Source organism: Zootoca vivipara, chromosome 8 (assembly GCF_965207765.1).
Source record: "Zootoca vivipara chromosome 8, rZooViv2.hap1.1, whole genome shotgun sequence".
NCBI classification, from domain to species: domain Eukaryota; kingdom Metazoa; phylum Chordata; class Lepidosauria; order Squamata; family Lacertidae; genus Zootoca; species Zootoca vivipara.
The window spans coordinates 42,082,692-42,097,831 of record NC_142591.1 but is presented as its reverse complement, the minus strand read 5'-3'; the positions used below and the strand labels follow the sequence as shown (position 1 = coordinate 42,097,831).

The 15,140-nt window shown below is 42.4% G+C and overlaps 1 protein-coding gene across 2 annotated transcripts in view; it reads left to right on the top strand.

The window, feature by feature from the left end:
• The first annotated feature begins 6,537 nt into the window (after window positions 1-6,537).
• Window positions 6,538-15,140, top strand: part of SMCHD1 (structural maintenance of chromosomes flexible hinge domain containing 1) — a 62,124-nt gene continuing 53,521 nt past the window's right edge. For both annotated transcript variants that reach the window (XM_035125048.3, XM_088675408.1), the window contains exons 1-8: window positions 6,538-6,779; window positions 11,050-11,125; window positions 11,736-11,897; window positions 12,607-12,689; window positions 12,780-12,910; window positions 13,728-13,842; window positions 14,501-14,620; window positions 14,860-15,026. In XM_035125048.3, the coding sequence (XP_034980939.3) occupies window positions 6,621-6,779; window positions 11,050-11,125; window positions 11,736-11,897; window positions 12,607-12,689; window positions 12,780-12,910; window positions 13,728-13,842; window positions 14,501-14,620; window positions 14,860-15,026 (1,013 nt within the window). In that variant the 5' untranslated portion in view covers window positions 6,538-6,620. The remainder of the gene's footprint in view (window positions 6,780-11,049; window positions 11,126-11,735; window positions 11,898-12,606; window positions 12,690-12,779; window positions 12,911-13,727; window positions 13,843-14,500; window positions 14,621-14,859; window positions 15,027-15,140) is intronic.

Here is a 15,140-nt window from a genome sequence, read left to right as displayed (position 1 = left end):
AATCCAATGGCGGCACTTGCTAAAAGGATAGGGAGGATTTTTGTGTGCATTTTCTTCATACATTAAGCTGCTCATGCTGCTTCAGAGGACGCCTACCCTTAAGCAGGTTTTGCAATAAGGTAAAATAAGAAAAAGGGCCTCCTTCTCTAGCAGAAGTGGTACCGGTAGATGCAGCACAATTGTCATATGCCACTTTGGGGATGGAACTGAATAGTGAACTTTGAACAACAGCCTTGCTGTGTGTGCCAAGTTGATCAGGTCTGAGATACACAGTTCGGTCCAGTGCCATTAAAGCACTGGAGATAATACAGGAGTTCGGACAAGTTGCAGGTTTTAAATTGAATAAGGGTAAAACCAAAGTTCTGGATAAAAATTTAACACTAGAAGAGAAAATTAAGTTACAGGAAGCCACTGGTTTGATGTTTGTTAAAAAAGTGAAATATTTGGGTGTGAATATGCCTGCGAAAAATTTGAACTTGTAGAAGAGTTTGTATTTGATATCCCGCTTTATCACTACCCTAAGGAGTCTCAAAGTGGCTAACATTCTTCTTTCCTTTCCTCCCCCACAACAAACACTCTGTGAGGTGAGTGGGGCTGAGAGACTTCAGAGAGTGTGACTATCCCAAGGTCACCCAGCAGCTGCATGTGGAGGAGTGGAGACGTGAGCCCGGTTCCCCAGATTATGAGTCTACCGCTCTTAACCACTACACCACACTTGTATAAAGACAATTATGATAAAATATGGAATGAAAGCAAGAGAGATTTGGATATATGGACAAATTTGAAGTTGTCTTTGTTGGGCCGAATATCAGTTGTGAAAATGAATGTTTTGCCAAAAATACAATTTCTATTTCAAGTACTTCCTATCATTGATAAGATGAATTGCTTTAAGAAATGGCAAAAGGTATTGTCTAAATTTATCTGGCAGGGATAAAGTTTTTTAGAATTAAAGTTTTAGAATTAAGTTTAAGCTATTAACGGATTCAAAGGACAGGTGGGGATTCTCCCTGCCAGATTTGAAGATCTATTTTGAAGCGGCAGCCTTTTGTTGGTTGAAAGATTGGTTTATGTTGGAAAATACTGATGTTGGCGTATTTAAACTGAGTAATTGCGCAATAAAAAGCATTCTGAGGAGACTGCAAAGTATAATTAGGAGTTGTTTTAATTAAAAAATAAGAAGAAGAAGAAGAGTTTGGATTTGATATCCCGCTTTATCACTACCCGAAGGAGTCTCAAAGCGGCTAACAATCTCCTTTCCCCTCTTCCCCCACTCTGTGAGGTGAGTGGGGCTGAGAGACTTCAGAGAGTGTGACTATCCCAAGGTCACCCAGCAGCTGCATGTGGAGGAGTGGAGACGCGAACCCGGTTCCCTAGATTACGAGTCTACCGCTCTACACCACACTGGCTGTTATATTAACTACAAGAATGTTACAGAAGCGTGACCCATCCAGCTTAACGGTTTCATATTCCCCACTTGGTGAGTAACATAAATAATAATCCTCGCCTGGAATTTGTTGAAAACCCCTAGCTACTAATCTTGCCTTGTACCTTACCACTTCATTCTTGTCATTCATTTTAACTTTATAAACCCACTTTGAGTCATTTACTCTCATATCTGGGGTTTGTGGTACAAGAGACCAAGTGTTATGCTCTTTTAAAGAAGTTATCTCAGAATCCATTGCTTTATACCAATTCACAGCTTGCTTGGGTAAGTTTTGAACTTCATGGTAGGTTTTTGGCTCAAAAATTGCCTTATTGGCATACACAGTGTTAAACTGTTCATTTGCCTATTTAACTAGCTTTTATGTGCTAATTACTGATGCCTTCTTTGGCGATCTCTCATAGCTAAGATTGTCTTCCATAAACATGGTTTTAACAATGAGTCCCTTAAGTGACTGTGGAGGCCAATTCTGGATCCGCTCGTCCTTCCACAGTGGGGACATTGGTTTCTGGGCGGGAGTTGATCAGAGTGTGGATTTGCCAAGCGTGCCTTCCTCTTAGCACGTTTCTCCCTTGCGTCCTGAGTTCAAGTGTCTTTAAAGCCCATGACACCTTTGGTAAAGGCTGTTAGCGCTCGCAGGCCAGTGTTTCCCAGTTGTCAGTGTTTATACTACATTTTTTTTAGGTTTGCCTTCAGACAGTCTTTCAACCTCTTTTCTTGGCCACCAGCATTACGCTTTCCATTTTTAAGTTCGGAATAGAGTAGTTGCTTTGGAAGACGATCATCAGGCATCCACACAACATGACCAGTCCAACGAAGTTGATGTTGAAGAATCATTGCTTCAACTCTGGTGATCTTTGCTTCTTCCAGTACACTGATATTAGTTCGCCTATCTTCCCAAGTGATGTGTAAAAATTTTCGGAGACACTGTTGATGGAATCTTTAGAGCAGTTGTCCATGTTTCACAAGCATACAGTAAGGTTGGTAGTACAATAGCTTTGTAAACAAGCATTTTGGTTTCCCTTCAAACACTGCACTTCAGTCGGGACTGATGCCTATCCCTGGGTCCACCACACCTCTTCCTACCCCTAATATATATTTGGGTCTGGCTATTTTCCTATTCTAACATATTGGCTCTAATAAAATTCTAACAGTATTAAAGTCAAGTACTTAGCACCCACAGATCCACACCATTTCTTGGTAGCACACATCCATATAAAAAAATATAACAATAAAAGGTAGATAAGTTGGTTTCATTTAACATTATAATTCTTGTATAAATAAGAAAGGCCTGGATTGCCCTGTTGGTGCTAGCCAAGCTGCTCTAGTAGTTTCAAAGCTGCCACATGGTTGGATGGCACTTTAAAGTATGAGACACTACTCTCCTGCTCCAATGGCTTAATTAGAAATCCACACAGTAGAGCAGATGGAAGAAAAAGGAAATAAGGTAACCCTAGTTAGACAATTCCTCTGGGCAATAGGGATTGTGTCAAAGATTTCATAGAAAAGCTATGATGGCAGAGGAATTTGAAGTAAGGAGTAGATTAATGGAAGCAGTAACAGGTATAGGAACAGCAAGGAAGAAAGCAATATATTTAAGGGAGCAGCAAACAGTGATGAAGTAATCCGTGTGAAGGTAACATTTATGGTTTTAAGAACGGGAAGGCCTTGGAGGATTTTGAAAGTAAGCAAACATGTTTGAATGGGATATGGAAATAGAAAGGAAGCCAGTATAGGATTGAAGGAGTAATGCGTAACCAGGCAAAAGGTGCATGATGTGGGCAGCAGAGGCAAATCAATCTACCTTTACATTAGATTGGAAACAGACGAGTCTAGACTGAAAGGTGCTAAGACTGAAAGAAGGGCCATGCAATAGTCACCAAATTTGGTGAGAAGTGCTGCTGGGTAGCATGACATGCTGCGATTCCAGGTACAGCAGTGAATCCAGGAGAACACTAGCATGTGAATATAAATGACCTGGTTCTTTTCCCGACATATAAGGCATTCTGCCTTTCGATCACCTCACACAAATAGGGAAATCCTCCACTGCTGTCCTCTGTCTAGGCCACTACGGCAGGGGTTCCCAACAAAATTTTCTCGAGGACCCCTCATCGAGCCGCTATTGTGACAAGGACCCCCATTAATTCCTAATCCTAAAAATAAAAAGACAGGGTACCTGCGCAGTAGCGCACAAATGAAGCCGACACGCGCAAAGCATCTTGGGGAGGTGAGCGTTAGTAGAATGCGCGCACTGCCTCTTTGCAAAACAGTAGTGTTTGTAAAGCGCCACCTAACGGCATACAGCAGAACTACTGCCTCTATCTAATTCTAGTTACATACCGTATGTACGTGAGTATAAACCGACCCGAATATAAGCCGAGGCACCTAATTTTACCTCAAAAAACTGGGAAAACTTACTGACCTGAGTGCAGCTACTGGTACTGTCAGTGTCAACTTTGGGTATTTTCACACCTGAGGTTTTTCTTATTTTTAATTGTTTTATAGCCTGCTTTTCAGCTTCAAAACAAGCTCCTCAATGTGAGAAACAAAAAAGTTAAGAACTACCGTACTTATATAAAAATAAATTACCGTAAAACAAAAATCATAAACAAAATTTTTTAGAGAAGCAAATCTATACATGCACTGGTAGTCGTTAAAGTACCACAAGACTGGCTTTCATGAACCATTTCATCAGCTGCATGGCAAGCTGTTATGAGATGAGAGGCAGATATTTGCTATTACAAATTCAGGCTGGAAAGACTAGCAATGCAAGATGTATGGTAAGTGTTACTTTGCAGGGCACAACTTCAATTCAAGATCCACATTTTTTTAAAAAAAAAGTTATCTGAGTGGTCTCTGAATTCCTGCATTGCAGGGGGTTGGACTAGATGTCTTCAGGGTCCCTTCCAACTCTATGATTCTATAGTCGTGCCATCTATGATTCTGTGTCATTGACTGAACCTGGGACTTTCTGTGTACAAAGCATGTGTTCTACCACTGAGTTGTGAACCTCCCCCCTTTTATTTTTAAAATCCTGTTGCATTAATACTGTCACAGCTGTGTAAAGCAGCCTTTGTCAACCTGGTGCCCTTCAAGAGACTTTGAATCAGCACCAATCAGCAAGAGATTTATTGTATTGAAGTATGTATTGAAGGGGGAGAGAGCTGATATTGCAGCTATAGAACAAAAGCAAGCAAAAAAGGGGGGTGAATGAAAGAACAGCGCTCAAGAATGTGAAGGGTAGGTTTATATTGTAGCAGAGCAGAAAGAAGAACTTATTCAAGCTCCAGTTCTGAGAGGAAAGGGGGCAGGGGGACAAACAAAGTCTCTCTCTCTCTCTCTCTCTCTCTCTCTCTCTCTCTCTCTCTCTCTCTCTCTCTCTCTCTCTGTGTGTGTGTGTGTGTGTGTGTGTGTGTGTGTGTGTGTGGCAAAGGGGGGCAGAGAGAAGAAGGATGCAATGAGGATGGGGGGGGAATAGAAGAAAAGGAGGACCAGTTTGAGAGGGAAACACCGTGAGGGGGGGGGAGTGAGGCGAAAACTGAAAATCCTAAAAGGAATTTGGGGGGAGGAGGAGTGTGGGGAAAGAGAAGCATGGGGAAAGGGGTGGAAAGAGAAAATAAAAGAGAAAAGTCACTATCAGGTTTGGATTGGAAAACAGCCTTGCATCCTGTGGAATACACTTCAAATGGTAGATCTTGTTAAAGGAAACCACTTTTTTATCATTCAAACAAAAGGTCAAAACACCCCAACATTTAATTGTTATTTCCTCCGTCCTGTCATCAAAAGGGGGCAGGAAAAAGGACCTTATACATTTTATGAATGAGTAACAGATGGGACTCTAAGACTGAGGAAACCCCTTTTTCAGCTCCGGACTTCAAAGGCGCTATGGATTTACACTTTCAATTGACACTCTCAATTGGGAGAGATCAGATAAGACAATAGGTGTGCATTCCAAACCCGCTGATGTTACAATGGACTGATCAACGAAAAGCAGCCAGCAAGGAGGCTTTACTTTAACAATTAATATAAAATTGAGATTTTAACCGATTCACAAAATTCCAGTGCCAGCTCCCCTCTGCTACACAGAACTCATAAATAAAACGAACCAAGAGCACTCGGCCACCCTCCTACCCCTCTTTCCCCCCTAGGAAAGAGACGAGCCCCCACCCCTTACACACCTCTCCCCGCTCGTCCCCACCTCCGCCTCCCGAGCAGGAGAGGCGGCAGCAGCACTCTTCCAGCCTCGGCAAGTCCACCATTTCGGAGCCGGCGAGTGGGAAGCCCCGATGGGGTTAAAGAGGCTGCGTGAGCCAGGCAGGGGCAGAGAGCTGCAACTGCGAGCGCGCCCTCCCCAGATGCTGCGCCTTTCCGCCTCCGCCTCATTCAGCTTCTCTTTGCTCTGCCTCGTGAGGGGAGGAAAAAGCGCGTGAAAGCCAAGCTCGCCAACGGGCGCTGCCGCCCGGAAGCAGGGCAAAAACCTGCTATCCTCACTTGTACAAAGCCGCGGGGAGCACTGGGCGGCGGGTGGCGGGCAGGCTGGCCAGCGCCCCTCCATTCTGGCTCCGCCAAGTTGCGGACCCCTCTGGCATAGCTCGCGGACCCCTGGGGGTCCGCGGACCACCTGTTGGGAAACACTGCACTACGGCATAGGCGCGCTTATCCAACACGCATTACGAAAAGAGAAAGGACGTTTCCAGCACTGGGAAGGGCACCTGGGAGGAAACTCCCTCCCCTCAGGAGTAATTTAACGGCCAGAGGAATACCGGCAGTTTCGCTTCCCACTTTTCACGTCAGTGGCGCTCGCGCCCTTGATTCTCGGAGCTAGCCGGGTTTCGACCTCGCCAGAACAATAGTTGCTATGGTGCGTTTCACAGCGGACGTGACGTCCTTGGACTAGAACGGGCCGGAGCCCCCTTGACAGACGCCGGATTGAAACTCCCGCGAGCGCTTTCGCTTCCGGTTTTGCCCCCTCCCTCGCCCCGCCCCCTCACGTCCGAATCGTCCCCCTCTTTGGGTTTTGTTCCCCGCAGCGGGGCTCAGGGCCCCGCCCCAGTCTACGCCCCGCCCCTTTCCTCTGCCTTCGCAGCCGCTGCTCTGAGCTGGGCGAGCGGCGGCGGATGCGGGCGGCTCGGTGGTTGAGCTGAGGCGCTCGCTCGCTCGCAGGGAACTGTCAGTCAACATGGCAGCGGCAGAGGAGGCGGCGGAGAGGGAAAGCGGCGGCGGAGAAGTCCTGTCTGTCTACGTGTTCGACCGGCGCCAGGCGGATTCGGACGACGAAGACAAAGTTGTAAAGTGTCCTAAGGAAAACTACGGGGCCTTCTGTAGCGCCGTGTGCCAGGTGAGAAAGCGCTTGTGGGGGCGGGAGGGGGAAAGAAGGGGGCAAAAATGCGTCACGGCATAACGGGCAACCGACTGATGGGGAGCCAGCAACCCAGAGGAGCCTGCCCGCTTTTTAGTAGGGTGCTCGAAGAGCCCAGACTCGAGGGCGCCCGGTGGTTTCTCTGATACGGGGGTGGGGGCGGCGAATCACGCGCGGGATGTGGGGTTTTCTCTGACACGGGTGGGCGAAAAGGCGCGAAATGGCCCGACGCGAAGGCCCTGCAGCTGAGCGAGGTTGACGGGTCGCGGTGTGAAGCGAGAGCGAAAGTGTCTCTTGCATGCAGGGAAGATGGCCCGCTCGGAAGGAGCAGAGCTGTCATGTTGAGAAGGAGCAGGAAATGCTCGCCCTGCAGGTCCCTTGCTGTGAACTTGCGGCTTGCCCCATTGCCCCATTGACAAAGAAGTCTGTTGGGCTGTTTCGGATGGGTGCTTGTTTTTCTTGTCTCTCTCACTATATAATAAAAATCTCATCATTGGAGGATTTACAGTGCCTCATCGGCATCTTGGATTTGCACGAAGTCAAGGGGAAGGGGGTATAAGAGAAAGCGGGTTGCAGCAGAAGCGCAGCAGCCTTTGGCATGGGAGCTAGAAGGGAAGGGCACTAAACCGAAAGTGATAGGAAAGGTCTGGATAGATTGCTGTTTTAAAGTTTTCACAATCAGAACAGGCTTCAGTACAGAAGCTGTTGTAACAGAGCCTGGTCAAACTCCCTTTTTACTGAAGCCTTATTTCAAGTAACCACTTTTCCCCTCAGTGCCCTCCTTGCTCAAATCAAATGTCTGCCATTGTTGAAAACTATTTTTATCAAATTATCTCCTCTGCTTAACCTACAAAAACCTCTGTTGATGTTCGAAACCTCAGTTTTCCTGTTAGAGTCTCTGCAGCTCAGCTTGCTTTACTCAAACCTCTACTATTGATTCAAACTTCATTTTCCTCTGTGTACTGTACTGTACTTTCCTTCTACTGTACTCAAACTTCCAGCCCCAGTGCAAGACTGTTTTGTGCCCTAGGCAAGGCTAATTACTTGTACACACACGCGCACGCACACACACACATACAAATTGCATCATCGAGGGCTGTAGCATCAGTATTTCCAGATAAACCTTATGTCATTATTATTATTATTTTTTTAAAAAATCTCTATTAAGCATCATATATACTACCAAGATGTATCTCAGTGGTTTCAAAGCATCAGTTCAGCTCCCCCATCTTGTTTTGTTCAATGGCGTTACAGTTATGCCTCATTCTGATACACGGTTAGTTAGAATTTTCCAATGCTGAGTCGATGCAGAGAAATAATTATAGATCCATTGAACCAAACTGAAGAAACTAGTTGCTTCAATACAACACTTAGCGGCATTATTGACTACCAAGTTTAAAATGTGTGCATTGCAGGGCACAAAAAAGGCACATGGATTTACGTCCAGGGCTCTTTTGTATGCCATTTTCTTGGTGTTTAATGTTACTTCCATTAACATAACTTTGAGCTCGCAGATTCTCATTTGGTAATCCCATTTGCTCGAACTGTCCAATAAGAGTTTCTGTCATAAAGACATCTGTAGTCTCCTTTAGTGGAACAAATCCCAAGAAGTGTTCTCTTATGATAACCTCATAAGGCAGGCACGTCCAACTCCCAAGAGACAGCGATCTACTCACAGTATAAAAAGACCGGCTGTGATCTACCCATTGTCATTTCCAGGAGTTGTTGAGCTTTTTTTAGGGGAGGGTTGGCCAAAGTTGGTGGTGGTGGGGTTTGACAGAAGGACACACACACCCCATCACACACCCCATCTACGAGTAGATCACGATCTACCTGTTGGACATGCCTGTCATAAGGCATGGGCAGGGAGGACAACTGCCCTCCCCCAATCAAGTAAATCCATGAAAATACTTAACTGAGGTTCTGTGCCCCCAACATAAAGCCTGGCTATACCCATGCTCAGGGAGGTCACTTCAGTGCTGCTAATGCAACAGTTTGACTTTACCCCCGGAGGTGCACTCCATTATATCTGAAGACAGACGGATGCCATTAAACCTCACAATAATTTCATAATTAACTGTCTGTGTATTTCTAATAGTATAACCAAATCAGTAATTTTTGATATAACTGTAAAAACTACTCTGAAATTTTATTATTCCATAAATGAAACCTTCATCTGGTTGTAAATATTAAGATATATACCAGCAAGAATGAGTATTTCTGTAAAAAAAAATTAAATCAAGTCTTACTGACTAGTGATTTAAATCATGATTTAAATTGATTTGATTTAAATCAAATCCACCCTGACATCAACCAACAGAACTTAACATTCTGTAATTAAACAAACTAACTACCAGACTTGCTCTTAAGATTCTGTTCATCTTAAAGATGCAGCAGCATACATCAGTACAGTGGTACTTCTGGTTAAGAACTTAATTTGTTCTTAACCTGAAACTGTTCTTAACCTGAGATACCACTTTAATTAATGGGGCCTCCTGCTGCTGCCGCGCCGCCGGAGCACAATTCCTGTTCTCATCCTGAAGCAAAGTTCTTAACCCGAGGTACTATTTCTGGGTTACCGGAGTCTGTAACCTGAAGCGTTTGTAACCTGAAGCGTTTGTAACCCGAGGTACCACTGGAAGTGTGTGCAAATGGGGCTGCAAAACGAGAGAGGAGGAGGCATGGAAATGTGTGTGCGGGGGGGGGGGTGATCTGTTTGCAAGAGCGAGCTGAGAAAAAGGGGGAAGAGGGAGGGAAAGTGGCAGCATTGGAGATCATAGAATTGTAGAGTTAGAAGGGATCCCGAGAGTCGGTCTAGTCTAACCCCTACCTACAATGCAAGAAATCTGTCAACAGTCATCTCCTGGTGGGCTCAAACAAACAACCTCCTGATTAACACACTGACCCAGAACTACTAAATTCCTCTTAACCATGCTGTTTCCTGCAGTAGTGAAGATAATTGTACACAACTTTATAAATACTAGGCTACATCTTGGCTTTGGACTTGTTGTTCAATATAGAGGTCTGCTGAGAAATGATTACCAACCATGTTCTGATGCAATACTTCTAATTAAAGTGTAAAACAAACGCAGGAAGAGTGTTTTGATTAGGTGCTCAGAGACTTTCTCTAGGGCAGAATGAAACTGCATTCTAGACATTCTAGTCTGTAGTTTAAGCTTAAAAGTCTAGAAGACTGCAGGTAAAGCTGAGTAAAACTTTGTCAATATTTATGAGACGAACAAAATGTGTCCTATATTACAAGAAGTAATAAGATCTTGGTTATAAGAGGAATGTACAATATCATATGGAGAAATGAAAATGTTTGCAAAGAGAAAAAATTCAGAAACAGCAGAAGCCCCGTCAGATGTTTGGCTTCCAAAAGAATGTTCAAAAACCGGAACAGTCACTTCTGGGTTTCAATCATTCCGGAGCCAAAACGTTCAAGAACTACCGTAGGCTGTTCAAAAACCAAGGTATGACTGTAGTGGACTTATAAAACAAATTAAGCAGAAACCAAAAAGTGCCTACATGAAATACTGGGCTCATTGCAAAGAATAAAGGTAAAGGGACCCCTGACCATTAGGTCCAGTCGTGACCGACTCTGGGGTTGCGCGCTCATCTCGCATTATTGGCTGAGGGAGCTGGCGTATAGCTTCCAGGTCATGTGGCTAGCATGACAAAGCCGCTTCTGGCAAACCAGAGCAGCACACAGAAACACCGTTTACCTTCCCGCTGTAGCGGTTCCTATTTATCTACTTGCATTTTGACGTGCTTTCGAACTGCTAGGTTGGCAGGAGCTGGGACCAAGCAATGGGAGCTCACCCCGTCACAGGGATTCGAACCACCGACCTTCTGATCAGCAAGCCCTAGGCTCAGTGGTTTAGAAAGTGTCTAATGTGCTCCAATAGCCTTATAGAGTTTCTCCTACAAAAATGTTTAGATGGCTTTGAAGGGGGATTAGATTAGAGAAATTAATTAGATTAGATTAGATTAGAGAAATTAATGGATGAAGTATCTTCGGTATCTATTTGCCAGGGCAGCTAAACAGATTCTCCAGGTTCAAGTCCAATATGCCTCTCAATGCCAGTTGCTCGGGGCAACAATAAGGCATTGTTAAAGGAAAGTGCACTATGTAAACCTTTTTGGCTGATCCAGTAGGACACTTCTTAAGGTTCTTGAATGTTTTTACCCCAAGCTCTGCTTTATCTCCCTCCACCCTTCTAATTTAATGTTTAACTTGCCTTTGTAGGTATTTGGCATTTCCTCCAAAGAAACTTTTATTGTCACAACCACAAATAGAATACAGATCACAAATGAAAACTTTGGTACGTAAGTTTTTCTTAATGGATACAATCTATACCAAAATATTCTCTGATAAAGTAGGGAAAGTGCATGAAAACTCATGCCTCACCCATTGTTTATTTCTGAGATGCCACTGGACTCCTATTTTTTATCATAACACTAATTAGTTTCTGTATACATAGCAGGATTTCAAAACATAAAATCAGAAATGAGAAATATTTTTATTCTCTGTGTATGGAAATCAGTTTTTTAAAAGAATAACACAAAAGTTAAGTGCTAACATTCATGTAGTAGCAATTGAAAATTAATATCCCTTGTTAATCGGATATCTGATTTCATTACTAAATTGTTTTTTTTTTTATAAATGCAAGCTAAGTAACTTATATTGCAAGTCTAAGGGGGAAAGAAGCTTTGTACTAAGTAATCAAAACAATGTACATGCAGGTCCTGCTTTCCAAACACAATGTGTGTAGTGTTTTATCTTTTTGTAAACTGCTGTGAAGTTTTTTTTATGCTCAAACAGTGTATACATTTTATGAAAGAAATATATAAGTAAATAAAATATATTTAATAAAATATATTTAAACAGCAGTATGAAAAATGAAGGATTTTTATTTCATATATGTGTTGTAGGGGAAATGGTTAAAGATGGCATGACTTTCTATTTGCTACAATCAGTTGACCAGTCACTCCCCTCTGCAACAAAAGAGCGTATTGATTTCCTACCACATTATGATACACTTGTGAAAAGTGGAATGTATGAATACTATGCTAGTGAAGGACAAAATCCTCTGCGTAAGTATATCAGGTATTCTTTGAATTGTAACTGTATGACACACAGTTAATTAGTACATTGTATTATTAAGACCAATGTTTGCTATTAAATTCAATGAATAGATTTAAAAAATAAACTGTAATTAAAATAAAGTTAGTATTAAAGTAATCTTTAAAAAAATATCATCAGGTTTAAAACAAACGTTTCCCAGCCCTCTTCCTCTTTTCCCTTTAATAGCATACACAGTTTACAACCCCAAAAAGTTGCCTCCCCCTCAAGCTCTCCAACAACATACCGGTACTTTAATGTGTTGAACAGCTGTACCAGTCTATAGTGTCCTTTAATCTCTGGTATTGGCATAGCACCCCACATTAGATTGTGGGGTATGTGGGGAACTCAGATCAGAATACTGCTAATTATATTATGGATGGCTGATCTAAAATGCTGACTGGGACTGGGAAATTGTCCCAGCAGAAGACATTACCTGAACTTACAGTATGACACCAAAATTCAGTGTCATCTTAGTACGAATGAGTCTCTGTCAAGTTTCTAATAGCCATCTGTCAGTACCTCTCCTGTCAGAGAGAAAGATACTCCTCTTTTCAGAGGGAAAGAAGATAAGGTATAGCTTGTATCGTATGTTGCTTTTCAGGAACGTGTCAAAAGTGGATATTCTAATTTTTGTTAATAATTTTAATTATTAGCAAACATTTCTCTCTTTCTGTTTAGCATTTGCTCTTGCAGAATTAATTGATAACTCTTTATCAGCTACTTCTGAAAACACTGCCGTCCGGAGAATACAGTTAAAGCTGGTAAGTACCTAAGGAGCTACTCCAGTGTTTTGCAGGCTTGTTGTATGATAGTATCATCATATACTGTTTCTTCTTCTTTTAAAAAATTAGTTATTTGATGACTCTCAAGGGAAACCAGCCGTTGCCGTGATTGATAATGGAAGAGGCATGAGTTCTAAACAACTGAATAATTGGGCTGTGTATCGGTTATCAAAGTTTACACGACAAAGTGATATGAAAAGGTTAGGACATTCTAATTTCAATTGTATTTAAGTATAAAATTGATGAATTTCATTGTGTAAGAATTCCGTGTTCTCAGGACATGTTTTTAAAAGTTCCCGTAGTTCTTAAATGCTGAAAAATTGAAACAGCTAACAAAAAGTCCAAATAATTATACTTTGAGGTCTCAGTATTTCATGTCTTTTATCTTATGTTAAGATATGTAGTTTTTACATTGATAACTTTGTCAACCACTTGAAATACTCTAGTAAATTAAAAAGGTAAAGGAACCCCTGACCATTAGGTCCAGTCGTGACCGACTCTGGGGTTGCGCGCTCATCTCGCACTATTGGCCGAGGGAGCCGGCGTATAGCTTCCAGGTCATGTGGCCAGCATGACAAAGCCGCTTCTGGCAAACCAGAGCAGCACATGGAAACGCCCTTTACCTTCCCGCTGTAGCGGTTCCTATTTATCTACTTGCATTTTGACGTGCTTTCGAACTGCTAGGTTGGCAGGAGCTGGGACCAAGCAACGGGAGCTCACCCCGTCACAGGGATTCGAACCGCCGACCTTCTGATCAGCAAGCCCTAGGCTCAGTGATTTAACCCACAGCGCCACCTGGGTCCCCACTCTAGTAAATTACCAGGAAGCAAATCAATGTTTCTGTATATTTGAATATATAATGGAGATAATTTGTAATGTTTAGTTAGTAGTAAGCATTACGTGTTCTTGCTTGGTATTTTCATTAATTGGAAAAGTTTTCAGTAATGTCTGATATACTCACGCTTGCATATTTAACAGTTTCTGCTATTACTTTTTTTTGTCTAATTTTGGTATTAGTGATCATTCAGGATATGTGCGTCCTTCAGCAGTACCCCGCAGTTTAAACAGTGATATATCATATTTTGGGGTTGGCGGTAAACAAGCAGTGTTTTTTGTTGGACAGTCTACCAGAGTAAGTAACATTTTGTATTTTTACAATTTCAGCCATTTTATGTGGTACTTTTTAGCTAACCTAGTTTAGCAACAGGCTATGTGTGTTATCCTGCTTCTGTATGCAGCATACCTGTAAAGTGTGCCCCATGCTGATACAGTAGTCATAATGAAAATCATCAGACCATTGTCTCCAATTGACTATTAGAAAGGACGTCTGTCCAGTTAGCAGTTATTGGGAACACTGGTTTGGCTTACCCACACCCTTCATGACCTTTGGTAAGCGAACAGGACCCCCTTTGCCTCCCAGCTGTTAGTTGGCAACAATAGTTTTCATACATGAACCACAGTCTGGCAATTGGGACTGCTGGTCTCAAACACTGGATATTACACACTTCAAATGAATGAGTACTCTGCTAGGAGTCTGTGCTGCTGGTGGAGAGAAGGCAATCTTTGTCTTGAACACGACAGAGTAATGAGACGGGGTGTATTCTATATCTGGGTGCTGTACTGGGGGGAGATGCATACTGATGACCCCTTCTTGTCATCTTGTGTGCACTTTTGACAGATGTGGCTTCTCTTTACAGTAGCTTGCTCTTTGTGTGCTCCTGGGATTGTATCCAGGATTGTAATTCTAAAACTGCTCTATTTATTATTTAAACTTTTTGAATCTTGAACAGATGATAAGCAAACCTGCAGATTCTAAAGATGTTCATGAGCTTATCCTTTCTAAAGAAGATTTTGAAAAGAAAGAGAAAAACAAAGAAGCTATATACAGGGGATACATTCGAAACAGAAAGGTTAGGAACTTAAATTATTTGTTAATTATACAAAATACTTGAAAAAATGTCATCTTAGTACTTAACAAGTAGCTAATAGGGTTTAGGCAGTTGTTGGGAAATTAATTGTACCAACTAGTTTTATCTTTTCTGATAAGCAGCTGCACAAGAAAGATGAGAGCAGTTGTTGCCCAGTTTATAGTGTTACAATTCCAGTCAAGTGACCTATTTTATTTTATTTTAAAACCTATTTCTCAAAGCCATCTGACTCTTCCCATATTGTTAATGATGATGAACGATTCCTGCACAATCTTATCATGGAAGAAAAAGACAAAGAAGGTTTCACTGCAGTAGTTATTACAGGAGTACAGTCAGAACACATGCAGTACCTGAAAAACAATTTTTACCTTTGGACGAGGCAACTATCGTGAGTTGTTTGTTAAAATAGTTATTATGTTCTAATGCTATTGACTCAAATCTTGCATTACTTAAGTTTTTTTGTACAGTTTCTGCAAATAATTTATTAATTGAATTTGCTATA